Source organism: Lepisma saccharinum, chromosome 27 (assembly GCF_977018435.1).
Source record: "Lepisma saccharinum chromosome 27, izLepSacc3.1, whole genome shotgun sequence".
Classification (NCBI taxonomy): domain Eukaryota; kingdom Metazoa; phylum Arthropoda; class Insecta; order Zygentoma; family Lepismatidae; genus Lepisma; species Lepisma saccharinum.
In genome coordinates this window covers 17,521,443-17,543,432 of record NC_139255.1, presented here as the reverse complement: position 1 = coordinate 17,543,432, position 21,990 = coordinate 17,521,443, and the positions used below count along the sequence as shown (strand labels likewise).

Below are 21,990 nucleotides of genomic sequence, written 5' to 3'. Positions count from 1 at the left end.
ACAGTTGAAAATTGGAGGGAGTTATTCATACGAGTGCTCAAATTGTGTACACCCATATATTTTTTAGAATATTTCATAATTATCTAGGAATAAAGTACAATGTTTCTAGTATGTACACACTTGGAGGAGGTAATATTTGAAATTCACAATTTGTTTTGGTGGGCTTCATTATTTTTAATATGCGTTCTTGCCAAATAGAAACTTCCTGCATTTTGGGTGAACTGATGGGTTGGATCCAGGATTCGGCCAGGGAAGTGACGTCAAGCCTCGGGCTTGACCTAACTGCACCTGGTCTTGCTGACCCGTTCCACTTACCATTACCAAAAGTCTCCTAATTTCTACCTCTTCTACACAAGGGAAACAGATTATGGATTTAAAAATATTTTATTAATAGAATATGAATTTAGCATACTTACACAAAAAGGATTAACTGGTAAATATAAGCTTCTCTCTACAATTCTCTCATTTGGCACTTTTTGCCACACACGTAGTACGTAGTACCTCACTGTCCGGGGTTCCAACTCTATCATCACACGAGTCTTAATACCTTCTAAATTGCATCGGGTTATTTCACACACACTCTACCGTATAAGTTCCTGACGCACACTGTGTTTCGTAAAGAAAACTTGGTGGGCAATCACTTGGCTTTCAACTATTTTCCCAAACTTTGAGTTTTCGGTTGATCACGTGACCCCCTGGCCCAATGAAATCGTCCGGCTTTCTTTTTAATAAAACCGCAGGAACAGCATCCCCACGTCATTCCCTGACTTCTCCAGTTTCGGCCACATGTTCGCGAAATTAGTTCGATTGGCAATGGACAGTGTCCAGTCGAAGGGATACAGGTCCCATGTGCCACTCCTCGAATTCCTTCGTCCTGGTCGCTGGTTGGGGAGGGAAGAAACGCAGTTCACATCTTTCCGAAGGAATATATTCAACATGAAGCAATATAGAATTGCTATAGTGTGTCACCACAAACACTATCACAGTATGCAAAGATCATCAAAGAAAAAAACTATTATTAATAAAGTTATTTTTTCCGTTTGACGTCTTGTTTCCCTTAAGAAACTTAATTTTATCCTGAAATATAACATAGGTTGGTTCATCCTTGCTGCTAATGGACACATAGCAAAGTAAATCTGATTTAGGTCGATTAGGTTGATTTGGAACGAACCCGACATTTTAACATAAATTATATATTTTTGACTAGCTATACTAGCTAGAGACCTCGATTTTTCAGTGCTTTTATTTATCAATATTCGTGCTATCTTGTCTACTTTTCGGCATTATTTTTGCAAAAATTGGCATTTTTATTTTAGCACAATTTACTCTCAAAATACCTAAACGTATACCTTCATTGTGCTATTATAGTACTAGTAATATAAATTGTAGGTCAAATGGCCTATGCCTGTTCGTAACAGTTTCATGTGTTGGAAACGTTTTTGAGTGAATTTATTTTCCACCATTTCTCGCGGTGGCTCAGTCGGTAACGCGTCTGACTACCATGCTCAAGGTCCCGGGTTCGATCCCCGGCCGGTTCAAATCCGGGAACTTTTCTAACGGTGAAAGCGGCCCCGGCGCCCACCCAGCGTCGAATAACATGGGTACCTGGGGGAAACCCTGGGGGGTAAAGGCGGTCAGGGGCGTGATGCTGATCACATCACCCCCACTCACGACCGGATCAAGAAAGTGTGGGGCGTTACCCTCACACCCCCTATACGCCTTCATGGCGTGGTGCTATGCACAGGGGAACACTTTACCTTTACCTTTTACCATTTCTCGTGCGAAAAATACTGATCTTATGGCTCCATTGTGTAGGTAGGTGGGTCACCCGATAACCGCCAAAATCACACTATTTCGCAAGAGCACTCAGAATGTTTCCTGCGCGACAAAAGCCTGTGTTACGGTATACTCGGTGATGCAAAACGATCCCATAAAAGGTAAAAGACATGGGATACATCTATTTACACGTGGTTTCATGTAGCAGTCGGAATTATTTCATTTAAAACACGCACCACAATTTTCTTTTGGATGAATTTTGGTAAACGTACACGTTACTTATGCGTAAATATGGTATGTTTTATTCTAAAAACCTAAAACACAAGAATAATGTATTTTTCGCTGTATATTTCGTTTTTTAAGCACAAAATGTGTAGACGTCGTCACGTGGTAATCAAGGGTTCCAGGGTTCGATATCCGGTGGAGGTACATAGTATTTCGGGTCCCACATTGAACTGTAGGCCAAGTGCCGATTAGCTTGTGTGTGCATAAAGTCAACTTAATATTCAAATTCGGGAGAAAATGTTTTGAAATTCGCAAACAAAGATACACTTCACATATTATGCCAAATTTACGTTATTTTTCTATTTCCAAAGAATGAAAAATGTGTTTATACTCCGTTCCAGCTAACTGTGGAGCAGACAAACGAAAACAAGTCTATGCGCAAGTTGTGACACGAGGCGGTTCCACCAATGAACACGTAAGAGGAACGGGATTGCGTGGAGAAGGGGAAAGCGACTGGAGTTATCAGCCTTCCCATCAGCGTTGCTTCTCTCTGGCCAATAGATTTCCCTCGCTTCTCTGACACTATGCGCGGCTTTGCTCCACAGTTAGCTAAGACAGGGTATAGTATATCTCACTGCTAACTAACTAACTAACTCCCTAGCCTTCTTAAACCCGAAGGTTCATGGCTGCAGCAACACAGGCCTTCCATCTTTCCCTATCTTGAGCAAGATGTATATACTCTTTTCCATCCCTACCGATTTCCCTTAGGTCCATCTCAACGTTGTCCCTCCATCTTCGTCTTGGCCTTCCTACAGATCTCTTACCATCAGGTTTCCCAACAAGAATCCTGTAAACTCCTCTTTCCTCTCCCATTCGTGCCACATGGCCTGCCCACCTAATTCTTCTTGATTTAATTATTCTAATAATATCTGGACATGAATACAAATTATGTAGTTCTAAATTATGTAACCTTCTCCACTCACCTGTCTCCTCATCCCTATTAGGTCCCAAGATTTTCCTAAGAATTTTATTCTCAAATACTCTCAATTTATGTTCCTCTTTCAATGTAAGGGACCAAGTTTCACATCCATATAATACTACAGGCAAAATTACTGTTTTGTATATTTTAACTTTTAGTTTCTTAGATATTAAACGAGAAGACAAAGGTTTATGAAGAGAGAAGTAACATGCATTTCCTGAATTAAGCCTACTTTTTATTTCCTCTTTAATATAATTTTCATTTGTTAATATTACTCCTAAGTATTTGAATTTGGAAACTGGTTCAAACGAGTTGTTATCAATAATTAGATTTTGATTATTACCTAACACTTGGTTTCGGCCTGTAAGCATATATTTAGTTTTCTCTTTGTTAACTTCCACACCTATCTCTTTAGCAGTTTTGAAAAATATTTTAGCATTATTCTTAATTGTATTCACATCATCCCCTAATAAGTCTACATCATCTGCATATGCTAACAACTGAGTCACACCATTTAATTTTAGTCCTTCTTTAGTTTCTTTTACCTTCCTTACAGCATATTCTAAGGCAAAATTAAAGAGCAATGGAGATATTGCATCTCCTTGTTTTAACCCATCATGAATTGTAAATTTGTCAGACATATTAATACCCACACGAATTTTACTTTCTGTTTCACTGGTGCATATTTTTATCATACTAACAAGCTTCTTATGTATTCCAAACTCGACTAATATATTATAAAATTTATCTCTTTTGACTGAATCATATGCTTTTTTAAAATCAATGAATAGCTGATGGACATTTTGATTATATTCCCACTTTTTTTCGAGTGTCTGTCTGATGTGAAAAATTTGATCAGTAGTTGATCTGTTACGTTTAAATCCACATTGATAATCACCTATAATTTCATTAGCATATGGGGTTAGTCTTGTTAAAAGAATGTTAGATAATATTTTATATGTTGTTGAGAGTAGAGAAATTCCACGGTAATTATTGCAGTTCATTTTATCACCTTTCTTAAACACAGGAACAATTATGGATTCTTTCCACTGTTGAGGGATTTCTTCTTTATTCCATATTAAACAAATTAATTTATGAATTTGACATATTAATGAATTTCCACCATATTTAATTAACTCAGCTGGTATTAAATCAATGCCAGGTGCTTTGTTATTCTTTAGCCTTTTAATAGCATCTTTAACTTCAGTCAAGTTAGGTTCTGGAACTAAAGGTTCTGCTGTGTGTACTTCATTCACTTCTGATTTATCTCCTACATGGACATTTAAAAGTTCATTAAAGTAGTTCTTCCATCTATTTAGAATATCACTTGGGTCAGCTAGAAAATCACCGTCTTTATCTTTTATCAAGTTTACTTTAGGTTGCCACCCCTTTCTAAACTCATTTACACCTTTATATAAATCTCTGATATTTTTATTTTTGCTGTTTGTTTCAATTTCGTTAATTTTGCTTTTCAAGTAATCTCTTTTTTTACTTCTAAACGTGCGGTTAACTTCTCGCTTTATTCTATTATAATTGTTTAGATTTGTATCATCAGAGTTATTTAACCACCTAAGTCTAGCCTGATTTCTTATTTCTATTAGATTATGACATTCATTATCAAACCATGGCTTACTTTTTCTCGGCTTATGGTATCCTATACTTTCTTTAGCTGCTGATTCTATTGCATTACGTATGTGCTGCCAATTCTTATTTACGTCTGTTTCATTTATATTTTCATCATCATTTAAATCCTGCAAAACATCAAATCTATTTGACAGTTTAATTTGGTAATCTTTCTTAATTCTTTCATCAGTAAACTTTCCTGTATCAAATTTTAGAACTTTTAGATTTTGTTGCTTATGATTTATCACTGAGAGTCTTTCTCTTAATTTAGCAATTACTAAATAATGGTCACTGGCACAGTCAGCACCTCTATGTGTACGAACGTCAATTATACTAGTATGCCTTCTCTTATCAATGAGAATATGATCTATCTGATTATGAGTTTTACCATCTGGAGAAGACCAGGTATATTTATGGATATCTTTATGTTTAAAAGTGGTACTTTTCACAATTAAATTCTTTGAGGTTGCAAAAGTAATCAATCTTATACCATTATCATTACTTAATTCATGAAGACTTTCTTTACCAATTGTGGGTTTAAATGTCTCTTCTTTGCCAATTTGTGCATTACAGTCACCTAACAGAATTTTCATATCATACTGAGAAAATTTATCAAAGACCTGTTCTAACTCTGTATAAAAATCATCTTTAGTATTATCATCTTTATCTTCCGTTGGTGCATGTATGTTTATTAAAATAATTTTACACCACCTACCCTGTAAAACTGCATATGATATCTATCATTAATAAATTCTACTGTTTTAAGAGCCGAGATAATTCTATTATTTATGAAAAAGCCTGTTCCAAAATTATGATTTTCAGTACCACCATAGAAAAAAGTATAATTTTTAGTTTTACAATTCCCTTCTCCTGGCCACCTAACTTCCTGGACAGCTACTACATCTAATTTATACTTAACTATCTCATTAACTGTACACTGAAATGCCCCAGGCCGGTAAAGGCTGAGAACATTCCAAGTGCCTAATTTAATATATTTATTCCTAATGTAGATCTTATCCTTAGTCCAGAGACCTCCCAAAGTAGTCCCCATCCGGAGATCCGAACGGGGGACTATTTTACCTCCGGAATATTTTATTTTATATTCATGTAAATGTATATCTCACTGCACATGTATAAACACTTTTTTGTAGCAATTAATATTGTTCTGTTTTATCTCATTTGTCAAAAATCAAGGTCGCTTGATTGTAGCATTTATTACATGTTATTACACTTGTTTCAGTTGAGTTTCGCCCCGGCACGAAGATACTTAAAACTTGCATATTGCAAATAATGGCGGCGATTGGGTTCCAAAACTGGGAGGGGCAGGGGGTTAAGGGCATTTTACTTTTCTTTGGTAGATAATGTTTAACATAGTTCGGGGACAAAAGAAGCAAACATTGAAAGGGGGGAGCAACTGCCCTCCACGCCCTCCTAATCGCCGCCACTGATTGCAAAGCATAAACTTGGGATGAGGTTGTTTTTAAGATAATTGATACACTTTTCTGCTAAAATAATGTACCCTAAAAAAAGTCAAGCAAGACTCGTGGAAATTCGAATGTCTTAACGTGACGAAGTTTCTTTAATTTCTAATGTTTATCCAATGTATCTTGTCCACATGCATTATTCAATGAGGCTTCTTGTGCGAGGGCTGGGTGTTGGCGTCGTAGCTTAACGAGGATTCAGCCACTTTTGCACCAGATTTATTGTGTCTGTCAATTCTAAAGCAAGTTCTTTGTTTTGGGGACCATAAAGATACCTTCAAACTTTTTTATCTGTCTCTATCTTTCACGTTGCGCGACTCAACAAATACATTTGCGCAGATTAGAATTGCGAGGGACTGGTTAATTTAAGACACCCTACACGTCGGAACAGGTTCTCCTCCAGTGAATGCCTGACGAGGAAAAACCAGGCCACTCAAATGGTAGCTACTCTGGACATTATTTTTACACTTTGCATTTAGTTGATATATCATCATTTGCAAACGTAGCTTTGTATAAATAGTGTATCACGTGCCTGAAAACTGTTCCATGTTCGCACTATTTCAGGATTACAAGGCAGCATTCCAGTTTCGAACATACTAATTACCACGTATATCATCAGGTATTTTTTCGTAACCATCACAGATACTAAATGTACGATAACTAAATCTTGTATATTCTTAACCCTTATCCGGGCAAGCTATTTTTGTAACGTGTCCGGGCAAGCAGAGTCTGTCGGGCACTGCATTGTCTTAAATGGATCTTGCCCTTCTAATGCGAGATTTTTATGTTTCATCGCTGTGGAAACAATCGAGTAACATAATATTTAACCTAATCATCATTGTTATGTCTATACTTCTTGTATTCATCATCATCATCATCATCATCGTAATTGCATTTTTTCAGCATAGTATATGAAACATGTTAGGTAGGAATTTAGTGTGAGGAAATTGTTTTATTTGCTCATATATTTTTCATTTTTTCTATTTTAGCGTTAATAATTTTTTTTATGTGATGTCTTATTAAATACTTTATTTTTATTAAACATTTGTTAATACATATTCAAGTAATATTACAACTTTTGTTTATATGTTTACAAACTTCGAATTAAAATATTGCTTCAATAATTACGTAAGTGAAATGGAAAATATTTTTTTTTACGCTTGACCTTCTTTATCAAACGAAGTCAAATATTGTGAAATGAGAAAAAAGAGAGAAACAAAGAAAGTCAAAAAATATAATGTTCGCAGGAAGTATCGTTTGGAGTATGTGCAAAAAATATAAGCAACAGTGCCTGATAGACACTGGTTGCCCGGTTAAGGGTAGTGGTTTTGCACAAACATGTTTTCCATTCATGTAGTATGTATAATGTCATTTGTTAAAATTCAGACTACCAAATTTCTCGAAATCAGTGACTTGAAAGTGTTATATTTTTTTGATTGAGTTGTCCACTTTATGTACAGTAAGTCTAATCGGGACTGGATATACAGTGCTTTCCGAACCACTATGATCCTCTACCTGGTATCGAACCCGGGACCCCTTGATTACAAGGCGATGACGCTACCACTGTGCCGTCGAGGAGGCCATGTTATACGTAGGCGAGAACGAGGAAATGGCGAACACTGAGGTAATACCGAACATCCCGTTTTTGAACGAAAAGCAATCTTTTGAAGCCAACGTCTAGTGCTGCCACCTGCGCCGGTAATGCGTGAACAAGTTCCACTGCCTCCAAGGTCAGTTGGCTGCACGGCTTGGAAGAGGAAGTGCGAAATGTGATTCCGCCAATTTCCTTGTAAAATTCACTCTACTTTACAGTGAGGTAAGTTTAATTTTGTTACATTATCTTAGCTGTTTATAATGCACATATAGTATAAACGTTTTTAGTATATGTTTTACTTTGGTAGCTTCCATTTTACTTATTCGCTTCACGACTTACAAAGTTCAAACCATGATGGCGTGTAAAGGGGCACTGACGAACACGATGTTCGGCATTACCCCAAGATGTTCGGTATTGCCCCTTATATGGTTTTAATATTACCGTATGAAGCAAAGAATAAGTTAGCATACTTGATTTATGTTTGAGCCTCAGCAACAAAGGCCACTAGCTCCAAACATAATATAAAAAATACGAAATAAATGAAAATTGAACTAATACAATTCAAGAAAATTTCATTTTATTTCTTTTAAACCTTTATTAGAACATTTTAGTGTTTTCAACATAAAACTGTGTAGCCTAAAACTTGTTTTTGAAAGCTAAAAATATCTCAGGGACACCATACAATATATTTTAAGGAAATTCTGTATTATATGGCTAATGACATTCTTTTCGAACCAGAATTTTTACGCCATTGGACACAATTCTAATTCACTGTCATCATATGTGCAGATGAGAAACCCTAAACGGAAGACAGACCGAGCCAAATGGATGGAGGAAGACCTGGAGAAAGCGAAGAAGGGTCGGAGGGGAAGTTTTTGAGAGAAGTATCTAAAGTATGTAAAATTCCAATTACCACTCTACATGACAGATTGAAATCTGGTAACAACGATGCTCCTAGCATGGGTAGAAAACCTGTTTTTACAAAGAAGATCAAGAACAAGAAATAGCCGATCATGTGATTTTAATGGCTAATTCGTTTTATGGTATTACTCCTCTTGGTCTCAGACGCATTGCATTTCAATATGCTGAGCAAAGTCAAATTGCAAATAATTTTTCAAAAACAAAATGTGAAGCCGGTGAAGACTGGTTGGCTGGTTTTCTAAAAAGAAATTCCTCCGTGAGTGTTAGGAAACCAGAAGCTACAAGCCTAAATCGCATTAAAGGATTCAATAAAGTTGAAGTAGATAGATTATATTCAAACTTGAGTGATTTGATGGATAACTACAACTTCAGTTCATCAAGCATATTCAATGTCGATGAAAGTGGGATAAGTTGTGTTAAAAAACCTGGGTACATTCTGGCTCCCAAAGGACAAAAACAAGTTGGTGCACCTACAAGTGGGGAAAGGGGAAGAACCATTACAATTGCTGTTCAATGAATGCTGTTGGAACGTACGTTCCACCTATGATGATTTTCCCAGGGGTACGACTTCAAGCGCAGTGCCAGCGAGCTGGACCTCGAAATCAGGTTGGATGACGGAAGAATTGTTTTGTACTTGGCTCAAACATTTTGCAGCTTTTGTCAAATCATCCACGTCACACCTAGTTCTGCTAACTGGACAACTAATCAAGTCACGTGTCCTTGCCATCATACAATTTTTGTAGGGACAATGGAGTGTTTATGTTATCCTTACCTCCGCATACATCCCATCGTATGCAGCCACTGGACGTCACATTTTTTGGCCCTCTTAAATTTGCTTTTAATAAAGAGTGTGATATACATGTCCGAGAATATAACAGAATATTGCCATCTGATGTTCCTGTTCTTTTCAAAAAAGCTTACCTTAAAGTAGCGAATATGGAAAAGGGGGTATCAGGTTTTAGGACCACTGGAATCTACCCTTTCAATCCAGATATTTTCAGCGAAGAAGACTTCCTTAGTGCTAACATAAGGTGTGGTCATGAAGAAAATGCACCTAACAAAGGGGAACATATTCCTGTCGCTGATATTCCACCAATCCCAAGCCCCTCAGGAATAAACAACAACACGAAGCAAACAAACAAGGGTCGTAAGAAACAGCATTCGGAACATTTGACTTCTACTCCCATGAAACACAAGTTAAAAGACAAGAAGAAGAGAAAGGATATAAATGAGAAGAGAAAGAAAGTTATTGCTTCAAAAAATAATCTTAGGCGTTTGTTTGACATACAAAATGATTTCGACCCTTCAGAAGATGAGGATGTGGTGCGAAGTGTAAATGTCTCAAACATCTGCTACAGTGATGAAGATCTAGACTTGATTGATTTAAATGTGGATGGAGAAGAACAAAAGAAGTGTGCTGTGTTTGTGGGGAATTTGAGCGGGACAAAGAAATATGATATAAGTGTTCAAACATCACATGTACAAATTGGACTCACAAAGATTGCAGTTCATGGAAGAAAAAAGCATCCGCTTATCTTTGTGACTTTTGTGAAAATTAACATCAAATTCTTTTCTTGATTCAGCAGGTGTAAAGTGAAAAAAAATATCATTTTGCTAATACAAATTACTTCGTATCACGAATTATTACTTCAAGAAAACATGTAGAGGCCTTATAATTAAAAATAAAATGTATATCCAGTTGTATCATGGCAGTTCTCATAAGGGCTAATGGCGATCAACATGTTTGCTCTTACCCCGAACTTTGGGGTAATACCGAAAAGTGTATTCTTTTACTTTTTTCTTTTTAACAGCTAAGATACTAAAATTTTAAACTTCTCGCAGTGGGGGATTGGTAAAGAAAAGAAGGTACTTTCCACTCAACATTTTATTTGTGATAAAAAAATTAAAATCTCAGCTGTAACAAAGCTCAAAGCTTAAGTGTTCGTCATTCCCCCGTTCTCCCCTACATTTGTAAACGAAGCTCGATTTTAGATTTTGCCACATGAGTATGGCAAGTCTGAATCATGCATAATTCTCCTCTCATTTAACTTTGTAATGTGAATGTAAATAGTTGTGCGTTCTGCTTAACATGAAATTTAATAATGTACTTATTAATTGTGATAAAATCTGTAGCTTCAGTAAACGGATGCTGAACATTTTATAAAGTTCAACATTTAAATGAGCGATTCCAAAGCAGAAAGGCAGACAGGAAAAAATATAAGAAAGATGGAAGAGATACAAGCAAGAATATTCCTGGGAGAAGAGGGCAAATTATATTTCATGTCTCTTAAGGGATAGTAAGAAGCGTTCGTGTGTGCAGTCGTAGTGGAAGTAGTAGCATTTTCTACCGTGGGCTCCAGGTTCGAATCCCGGCCTGAGTATGGGTGTTCTTTGTTAGTTCCCCTTCGTCAATTTCATCATATCATCACTCATAGTCATCTTCGCGATTACCAAAATTGGTAGAAAATAGTGTTGCTCACGGGACGGGACATGTCCCGTCTCGTCTCGTTTTCGAGACGAGACACGAGACGGGACAAGCCTTTTGAAATTCGAGACGGGACGAGACGGAATGCCTTTCTCGTTTCGTTTTCGAGACGAGACACGAGACGGGACGGGACGGCTTTTGAAAAGTCTCGTCTCGTCTCGAATGTCTCGAAAAAATAAAAGCAAAATATTTGATCAGTTGCAAATACTTGTTTGCTTGGAATAAAGTATTTCAATTAGAAATAAGACTATTCTATTAGAGAGAGTAATGAATGAATTGAATACCTAAACTTATTTTCTATACTCTTTCGAATCACAACGTTACTCCCCATTTTTTCAATTTATTTCAGGTTAATAACTTTATGTTACGATAGTACTCCAGATACTAATACAATTCTGAATAACATCAAGAAAAGGGCAGGTAAAGAAGGTGGAAGGAGGGAACAAAACGTCGTGGAGTGTCTGAGTCCGAGATTTATCTTGTAAAAATAGTCTCAACTTTATAGGTTGGAAAGATAAACGGACCGACGAATAGGGTTTATTATTATTATTATTTAATTTTTACATCAAAGGGTGTACAGAAGTGAAGTTATTAGGATGTAGGAAAAACATTTTAGGAAACATGGCAGTACAAATTGATAAGGAGTTGTTGGGAAAGTTTTTAAGGAGTCCAAGATATTAGCAAGACTAAGAGAAGGAGATAATTAAGGACAAATAATCTTGCATTATCCCACTCCGAACAGCTGAGAGCTAAAGAGGAGGAGAAAATACAGGAAATTTGGAAAGAACTAATTTGGTGATTTTAGTGTTTACAGGGAACCATGGCAAGATTTTACCACATGATTATTTGCACGGGTTGCGAAATTATTAGAATGTTATGGAAATTTCGGAAATGTCTTTGTTCAGAAAATTCTTGTTGTTTCCCTCAGGCAATCTACAGGTGGTTGGATTCGATTTCTTTACGTCCGTTTGAAGATTATTTCCAATGCTTTTTTTATTTTTTTATTTCTTATTTAAGGAGAATACTATTCCTTGGAATGTAATAACAAAATACCGAGTCTGATATATAATAGATTTCAAATGAAGAAGAGCACAGAGTTCTGTATAGCCTTCAAAACAAATTTCACAAAGTAGTTTTATCAAATTTCAGAGGGAAGCTGACAGCAATGTCAGGATGGCGGGAGCATGTTTATGGCCAGGGTGTATTCCGAGACAATTTTTCGCCGTTCCCCACTGACAGAGGTTTCGCTTTGAACAATGGACACTGTTGCCTCAGGGGGAAATCATCAAACATAGGGGCGAGGTTGACCCGCAGTAGCGGGTAACTGCCATAAATCCAGGCCTGAAGTAGGAATGAAGGTTGATGCAAGGGAGGGGCAATAAAAATTCTGTAATTTGGTTTTCTTGCTGGCGACGTTTTGCAGGAAAAACTGAAAAGGAAAACGGCAGACTTTGAATGAAAGAGGGACAGTGAACACAAGTTCTTTGTATTATTCGCCGACACACAAGCTTCCATTTCGAAGGTGAGGCTATCAGCAGCGAAGTTAATAGAGGGTTGGAAGCAGTAAGGACGCCATATGTCAGACACTTCGCCCCGCCCCCCAACTGAAGTTAATGAAATATCGAATTATAAGAGAGTTCATTTATAAGAGTATGATGATTTTCACCTTTTCAAAGTGGTGTATTCTGCATGATATCACTTTCCTGCTTATAATACCAACTTGATTAACAAATATTGATTTGTTTTAGTATATACGTATATAGCTATGTGTTTGTGACTTTCTTTCAAGATTCGAGCGCCGACCTGGACATAGGTGATTTCTCATTCATTTATGTCCTGTAATAGCCGAGATTAACCTAAGTTTTAACCAGTCTTAAGAACTGGGAAAAGTGTTGAATGTGGATGGTTTTAAAACATCACGAATATTTTCAGGACCACAAGACATCATCTGTAGTACGGGCAAATTATTCTAATCGTGGTCGTTAGTGACAAAGCTAATTATTAAAAGACATTCAAAGTTGTTGATTTATTGTTTTAAGTCCACTTTATGCACAGTAAGGCTAATCGGGACTGGACCTACAGTTTAAGGTGGAATCCGAACCACTTGTGCCTCCACCGGGTATCAAACCCGGGACCCCTTGATTACAAGGCGACGACGCTACCACTGCGCCGTCAGGGAAGCCACATTCAAAGTTGATTCAAGATTTGGTTGGTTAGTTGATTTAATTTTTTAAGTCCACTTTATGCACAGTAAGGCTAATCGGGACTGGACTTATAGTTTAAAGTGCCTCCACTGGGTATCGAACCCAGGACCAAAGGTGATCGAAGAAAACCCAACACTACATGTCAGTTGTTGTGGTTTCATCGCGGTTTCTTACTATTCAGGGACTTGAATTTCGAGATGATGAGTCTGAGGAAACCTTAACAAAGGGAATTTCTTCGATACTCTTGAAGCTAATGTGGGGATATTATTTGGAAATGTATTGAACGTGAACCTTAAAATGCAAATTACACTTAAAATTCGAATCAAAACATATCGCGGGCAGGTAAAAGAACGCATATTAGGATTTGCCACTCTTCAATCATTAGATGCAGGTTCGCTCTTTCTCGTACATATCAAAATCGAAGAACTTCTTCCCACGAACTCCATAAGTGCCTGTAATTGGATAGCACAAACATACGTTGGAATGGTAGAGTATGAATAAGTAATGCCAGGGTCAGAATATTTCTTGAATTATGAGATAACTGAAACCTTTGTCTGATTTTTTATCCTGTGATAATATTTTCTTGAAAGGTGAAACACAAATTTTGCCCAAAACTCTTCAGCGTTACGAAGATGGTTGTCCTTAAAACCTTTGAAAAGGCTTGCTCGAAACAGGATGCTGGATGCAAACTGCCTCATTTGGCTGTTCTTGCCATTGAGAAGAAATGTCAAGTCCTGGACGTACCAAGGGTGGGCAATGTGTTCTCCAAAGCACATAGAGCAGAATTCTCCTACAGGAGAATTGCACTTCACTAAGTGCCTCACATTGTTTCTAATACTTAAGAAGATTAATTTCTTCCAACGTAACGTTTATTTTCCAAGAAAATTAAACTCTTCGAAGCATTTTTTCGTCATTTATATTATTATCTTATAACTTAAATATTTATATCAGTAGTTTCATCTCAAGAAAGACGATGAATTATAAAATTATGAATGTCTTCCAATACTGAAATAGGCCACTAGAGACAACGCAACTTACCAATTAAAAAGAATTAATGCCTTTATTAAAACGAATCATGTGGAGATAAACTCGTAATCAAGAAGTAAATTTAGGCACTAAACGTCCACTCTAAATAAAAGACAAACACAAAACACCATACATGAATATAATAATAATTATAATAATAATAATAATAATTAGTATTATTATTATAAGTATTATTATATATGTATATATGTGTAGTGTCTTCTGGCGTTTTAATGTGACTGCCCCCTTACAATATTTTGTTGCCAGCCTTCCGCCCCCCAGTCACATTTCCCTGGCGCCGTCACTGGTTGGAAGTAAATTGATTAGGACGAGGAAAGTAACATTAGCTGTTGAAAGTGTTGCACCAAAGGACGTGATATGTGCTACTGTTTGTATAAATGATAGGAAATTTAAGCATAAATTTATAATTGTTGAGACTTGAGAGTTGTTTCCGCCATTTGATTGTAGGAAGAGGTTTTCTGAGACAGAGTGGGATTATTTTACACATACATGAGAATTGGTTTGAATTGGTGTTTTAAGTCCACTTTATGCACAGTAAGGCTAATCGGGACTGGACCTACAGTTTAAAGTGGGATCCGAACCACTTGTGCCTCCACCGGGTATCGAACCCGGGACCCCTTGAGGGGGAGGCCCTACATACATGAGAAAGGGTGGTTGTTTAAAGATAGAGACGTATTTTGCACATTTTTTAAAAGTTCAGATAAAGCGACAATTTAGCCTTACTGTTATGAAAAGAAGTAACGCAGTACAGGGAAAGAATAACTCTCCACATTTCTCGTACCTGGTGGGATATAACACACATTCACAAGGTATTGCAGGATGTTTATGAACGAGGATGAAGAGGGATACGTGAAATTTGACTTACCTGCGGGTGAATTAGTGGATTCTAATATTCTTAAGATTCATAATTTTTTTTTTTTTTTTAAGTCCACTTGATTCACAAATAGGCTAAATCGCGAACCGACCTACAGTTTAAAGTGCGATCCGATCCACTTTGTGACTCCATTGGGTATCGAACGCGAGGACCGTTCATTACAAGACCTCGACGTTATTACTACGCCATCGGGGAGGCACCCAATTTAAACAAATATGTTGATTCCAATAACACGTTATATGCATAATCTGATAATGATGCACTTTTGGTGCATCTAAACATATTTTTTCAACTATAGCATGTCTAAAAGAATCAATCAAGTTGGGATTTTTATAACTTCAGGAGGCACGGCGATATAAACTAAATGCAGGTTTGCCTTCCATACGTGGTGGTTTTGTCACGTTTCTTCGCTTCGTAAAACATACACTTTTGCAGGAACAGCTTCTTGCATCCACCTGGGGCCTTGCTCTAGCTAAACAAAAAAATATATTTGTTTAGCATAATTGAGGGTTACTTATTCCTGCCGAACTTACTAGAAAACAAGGATTATATTGGGATCATACGGCTTTGCATGACAGTATCAATGAAGATTTATGTACATAAATATTAATTAGGAACTTTTTTTTTTCGTAAACTGGATTTAACATCCTTTTTTGTTATTCAGCAAATATTCAATTCATCACCTTTTATGACATTAATTTCCTAGCCAGGACAGCTGTTTTTATGTAAATTTTGGCGATCTTATCTGCGTAAGCTAGATATTAGCTAATATTCGTGCTGCTATATTACTATCCTTGTACCATCTTTGTAACATTGCATGTAATAACAATAATAGAATTAATTAATTTACATATTCAAGTGAATAGACCTATGAATTATATTAATGTAGTAATTTAAAAATTTGCTTAATTGTTGTCGTTAATGTTGTTATTATCATTTTTTTCTGAAACACTTGGCTCGGACACCTTCCCCGACATATGCTTCTAGATGCGTGCCTGCCGAAGGATAAATTAGATCAAGCGGTGGTGGTACCGGACTTAGAGGCTAAAGGGAAAACAAAGTATGTGCGTCATAAGCTGAGCGTAAGAAACAGCACAATATCACAAAGAAACACTTTTTGAAACTTATATCATAGAAGATGTTTAACAATATTAAGAACAATAAATGCTTTCTATTTGTAATATACTAAGTATTGACATTTTAAATAGTCTTTTGTGTTCGTACTACACATTTAAAAACTTTTTTGTTGCTCCCAGCGCCAAGCTTAGAATTTAAAGAAAAAATGTACATTTTCATAGTGCACGGAAGTTCGACATTCAGAAAGAAAGAAGGTCTAGTGGGAAACACTTGAAGACTTCCAAAAGGTATAGCAGTAATGAAAAAGAGCACTCACTTATGTACGATGCATAGACAGTTGTATGGAAGCGAGAAAAAAACACAAGGTAGATTTCATAAGATACCTAGCAATCAGTAACCAACAAACTGCATTTTTAATATTAATGTCCTCGTAATTAACGAACCTTATTTATTCTCACCACGCAATGGGTAAACTATTTGGAGCTTTATCCCACTTTCCGGAAAAATATTGTTTTTCTGCTACTTTTGACTTTTGTTGGCATGATTTCCCGGATCACTTTTATGAGACGAGACGAGACAAAACGAGACGGGACGAGACGAGACAGAACCCTTCGAGACGGGACACGAGACGGGACAAACGAATATTTTCGAGACGAGACACGAGACGAGACAGCATTTTCACGAGACGGGACGGGACAGACCAAAGTCTCGTCTCGTCTCGTCTCGTGGGCAACACTAGTAGAAAAGCCAAGTAAAAGAAAGCAAATTAATCAACCAATGTCCTCTATCACCCCCTTCACCCTCCGATCAGTGTTTATTGTTATGTGTTGGGTGCCTAACGAACACACTATCTGGTTTGTACACTTCGATTATTTTCTGCTCAGTTTCACATTAGGATTTTTTTCTGGTTGTTATCTACGGAGATAAACTCTTCAATGTCAATAAAGCTTTAGCCTTACTGTGCATAAAGTGTACTTAACACCAAATCAATCAATCAATCATTCAATCAAAAGTCAAAATCACAGGCCCACATTATTTTCATCACTATAATTGAAGAAACCACTTTGTTGTTGCTTATGCATGTACAGTTATTTATTCATTATAATAATTACAAAAATTACACCATTAACAACAAATTGTGCACTGCCACTCCCATTAGTGTCTCGAATAACATGCATTGAAAGTTGGCTCCTGATAGGCCCACCCAGTGCATTTTGAACCCTATTTACATTACATGTATGTTTTATGAACAAAAGTAATACAGAAATATTTGAAACGCTGTAGGGAACAATGTTATATATATATATATAAATGTTCACAGTTGAAAAATCGAAAAACTAGAGGTGGTGGGCCTCATAGCCCTCCCCTCAGGTAAGCTAGGGTTAAAGCAATCGACTTCTGTGCTCTCGTAGATTATCGTTCTCTGTTGCCTGAGATAATTGACTACTTACCGACGGAAGATCGCAGTTTATGGCAACAGGTCAGATCGTGACGTTCCTGGATAAAAATTATCCTCCCTCAGGAGCCGTGACTGCCACTCCCCCAGCCCCTCTCCCGAGGTTCCTTCTCAAACACTTTCGCCACACGTGGAAGCTGATACAGTTCGAAGCTTGGTACTACAAGCAACATTATTGCCATGTTTGTACATTTTCATCATGAAAAGTTTTCTCGGAATATATGTTAAATCTTTCTTAATTTATTTGGAATTATAAAATATCTTGAAAATATCAGATATCTTGCATACGATTTTCAGATGACATGGTCCTGTTGGCAGAAAATGAAAGAACCTTAAATGCTATGCTAGCAGAAATGAAAACCCTGTGAACAGTTCGGGATGAAAATAAATGCGAATAAGACGAAAGCAATGCTGATCGGAAGAAAGCTGAGGAAGGTAAATGAATGTCAGAGTAAGAGAATGGAACAAGTAGACAGCTTCAAATATCGTGGATGCATCATCAGCAGTGATATGAAATGCAGCCAAGATATAAAAGTAAGAATAGCAATGGCGAAGGAAGCCTTCAATAGAAAGAGAAATATTTTCTGTGGATCTGTGAACAAAAAACTGAGGAAAAGACTAATGAAATGCTTTGTATGGAGTGTAGCTCTATATGGGACGGAAACATGGACACTAAGAACAAGCGAGGAAAAGCGACTGGAAGCTCTGGAAATGTGGTTATTGAGACGAATGGAACGGGTGAAATGGACAGAAATAGTAAGAAATGAAGCAGTGCTAGAAAAGGTTGGGGGAAAGAGATCAATGCTGGAGATAGTCATGAAGAGAAGAAGAAATTGGTTGGCCCACTGGAAGAGAAGAAACTGTATCCTAAGGAATGCTATTGAAGGAATGGTCGAGAGAGAGAAGATCCGGGGAAGAAGAAGATTCCAAATAATTTACGTCAAGATAAATGGGTCCTACGCTGCTACAAAGCGAAAGGCTGAAGATCGAACAGCATGAACGCTGTAAGAAATGACCTGCATCTGGACAGAAAACAATACATGAATGAATAAGAATGTTTATTATCGAGAAATATTTCAGAAGATGGTTTTCAGGCACAGTAGTGAGAGAACAGGACCCAACCAAGCACCCAACCAGAGGATTATATTGGCTGTGGATCCAGACACCAGAGCCCCGTTAGTCTGCAAAAGTACAAGTTCAGGGAATACGTGCAAATAGTGGCAGGCATTTTGGTGTTTCCAGAATGGGTCACCCCCAATGGCGTAGCATGGGGTTGATACGAAAAATGTAAAAAACACAAGTGAGAAAACTAGATGGAAAAGCTTAACTTTTGTGGACAATAAAATTGAAACATTCTACTTTTACCTGGCTTCAAATTCTAGTGTGACATTAAAATTTGAACGAATACGTCAAATCAGAGGCGTAAGATACCAACATACATGCGATTGGGCTCTAATCCTAAAGGGGGCCAAAAATAGTAAATATTTTTGTCGTATTTCTCATTGAAACATTCACGCAAAACTTGATGATAACTTGCTTGGACATTTTTATCCATTTATTCATTTCTTGAATAAAAAGCACTTTGTTTTGTATTTTCTTCCTTCTCTTGACCTTGCACTCGAGCTTTAAATATGTTAACAATAAAGCGCTTCCAACTGCCACGGAGCAAGGTGTAAGGAATTAAAATTCTTGCGCTCTTTTTGCACCATCATCTGTGCGTTCGTCCTTCGATTGGTTGATTTGATGTTTTAAGTCTACTTTATGCACAGTAAGGTTAATTTGGACTGAACCTACAGTTTAAAGTGGGATCCGAAACACTATGTACCTCCACCGGGTTCGAACCCGGGACCCCTTGATTACGACAACGGCAACGACGCTACCACTGCGCCATCGGGTAGGCCCATGTTTGTCGATATTTTATTCTTATCCTATGGGGTGATATTTACATCCTACAAATGTTGAAATTAGGAAACAAAGAAAAATCATGAATAATAATATAGATTATACTATGTAAAGATTCCTAGCTTGCATTTCTGATTAAAAAGAAAATAACATATTTAAGGATATTTCAGATATGACTTAGCGCCTGAAGAACATCTTTAAAAACTCTTACTAGTACTTTGGTTAAAGAAAATTACATCAGTGTGTTAAGAATAGATGGAAAAGGTTAAGTGTAAATTTCTCCGTCGCATATTATTAAATATTTTCGTCAGTAACTTATTATTATTATTTAAATATGATCTTCTGACGTATCTGAAGATTTTATATCGATTCATATTCTGATTCAAATTTAAATAACGGATACGGGCATCGCATTCTAATCTCGACAATATGTTGCTACGCCATTGGTCACCCCCTTACGCCCCTGTTTAGGCTAAAGGAAAATATAGAGGAAAATAATAGATACGATAATAATATTTTTCAGTTCTGTTTAATGAAAAATTAAATATTTCTTTTTAAAGAGAAGCCAATACTGGTACACAATTGGAAAGGTTCTACAGACCCCAACCCAACTTAAAATCACGGCCATGTAAATAGGCGTCTGGGTAGACTTGTGCTGGTGCCACATATGGGAAGAGCATAGCGAAGGCTGGTTCCTGCGCACTGTGTGGCAACGTCAACCGGGCTACCTAGTTTGACCGTCAGGCCGACCTCTCTCCGGACACTTTCGAGTCCCATTCGATACAGAGCTGGTGAATTGGAAGTTCGTTACAGGCCCCAGAAATGGAGTCCCATATCTACACGTCGGACTGCTCTTAAACCTCCGAGCAAACGGGGTTGTGCTCATCCACTTAGCACAGCAAACGTAAGACAACTGTCATGGAATCCATGAGATGGGGGAGCGCCATGTCAGTTTGTAGAACAAAATGGCTGGCTAATGAAATTCCATTGGGGTATGTCACATCCAACGTTATCGCTTAAGCAGTAGCAGTGATTGGGTGCCAAAACTTCATGGACAGTTTACTCTCTCTTGGTCTTGGTAGACAAGGTGAGGAGTTACAGTTGCGCACAAGTTGTGCATTTATTTCGATATGGTCCGAATGGGCACTGCTACTAAAGAAAAACTGGATGCATGCAAGAGTATGAATTTCTCCCCATGTTGCAAGTGGAAGCGTTTTTCTTATGTTGATTATTAAGCTAGACTCGATGTTTGAAAAACATGATGAATAAGCATTTTCGGATTCCCATGTATTCCTTATGGGGAATCGACTTCAATATCAAGTTACGGCTAAACAAATGGAAGTTTCAACTTTTCCGCTGGTCAAATGAACTGTCCTCTTGATATATTTTTCTATGCCATCGGAAGTTTGATATTCCCAAGAGAACAAATCAAAGAATACTCCCATAAACGCAATGCAATTCTCCTTGCCTCTTACGACCATCCTGTCAGTGTTGCCAAACCTGATGCGCATAAAAGAGCTAAATTTCACTTTAAATGGAGTTAAAAGAAGCTAGATAAACGAAGGCTGGATAAAGTGCCTCCTATGGTAATGTTAGTTGTCAAAGGGGTGGGGGCGCTGCTATTACTGTTAACTCTAAATTGATGACAATTTATTCTTAGTTTTCAGCATCTAGATCCGGCGGCATCACCCATCTCAACAATTCACCGATGGTCGTATGAAATCGAAAATAGAGGGGTCCTTGATAACAACATTATGGCAATTTTAGGTGAAATACGGCGCTATATAAAAAAGCAGCTGAGGAGATAAGAGGGGTGGGGTGACGCAGCCAATATAACATTATCACGTCACGTGCAAAATGTATAATCATGGCAAAAGTTTGTCTATGTGTGCCGGAACCAGTGATGGCATCATAGTGGGGCGGGCGCCCTAGTTCACAGGAAAACGAGTGCACGAAAGAGCCATATCTGTCTCCAAGAGAGCTAAATTTGCGACAAGCCCCGTGGAAACTGTTCCGCATGTCCTTAAAAGGCCATAGTGAGGGGGCAAAAGTGGCAAGAGGTGGAAGGTTAACTGTACCACTATCGCCGCCACTGAGTTTAAGGTAATATATTATAGATTTGATAATGCATCCATATATGTTCGTGTACAGCCATTAGTATTATTGACGGAATTCGAGTAAATTCCTTTTGTGAGATATGGGCTACCATAACACTGCAGAGGTCGCGTGAATCACAATATTGATCCACTCGCATATTTTCACTTGCTGCTGCAGTTTGGCAACACTCTTGACCTTGGCTCCGAGTCTACTTTCCTGGAACAGTCGAGGGACAATGTTCGTTCAGCC

General features: G+C 37.5%; 1 protein-coding gene across 1 annotated transcript; it reads left to right on the top strand.

Moving 5' to 3' along the window:
- Positions 1 to 18,120: 18,120 nt before the first annotated feature.
- LOC145980177 (uncharacterized) lies at positions 18,121 to 18,741 on the top strand. The gene has a single exon (XM_083113211.1). The coding sequence runs from the start codon at positions 18,121 to 18,123 to the stop codon at positions 18,739 to 18,741; it is 621 nt and encodes a 206-aa protein (XP_082969337.1).
- Positions 18,742 to 21,990: the final 3,249 nt, after the last annotated feature.

Excerpts from the sequence above, each read along its gene's own strand:
- LOC145980177 (XM_083113211.1), top strand. The coding sequence starts at position 18,121 with ATGAAAATAAATGCGAATAAGACGAAAGCAATGCTGATCGGAAGAAAG.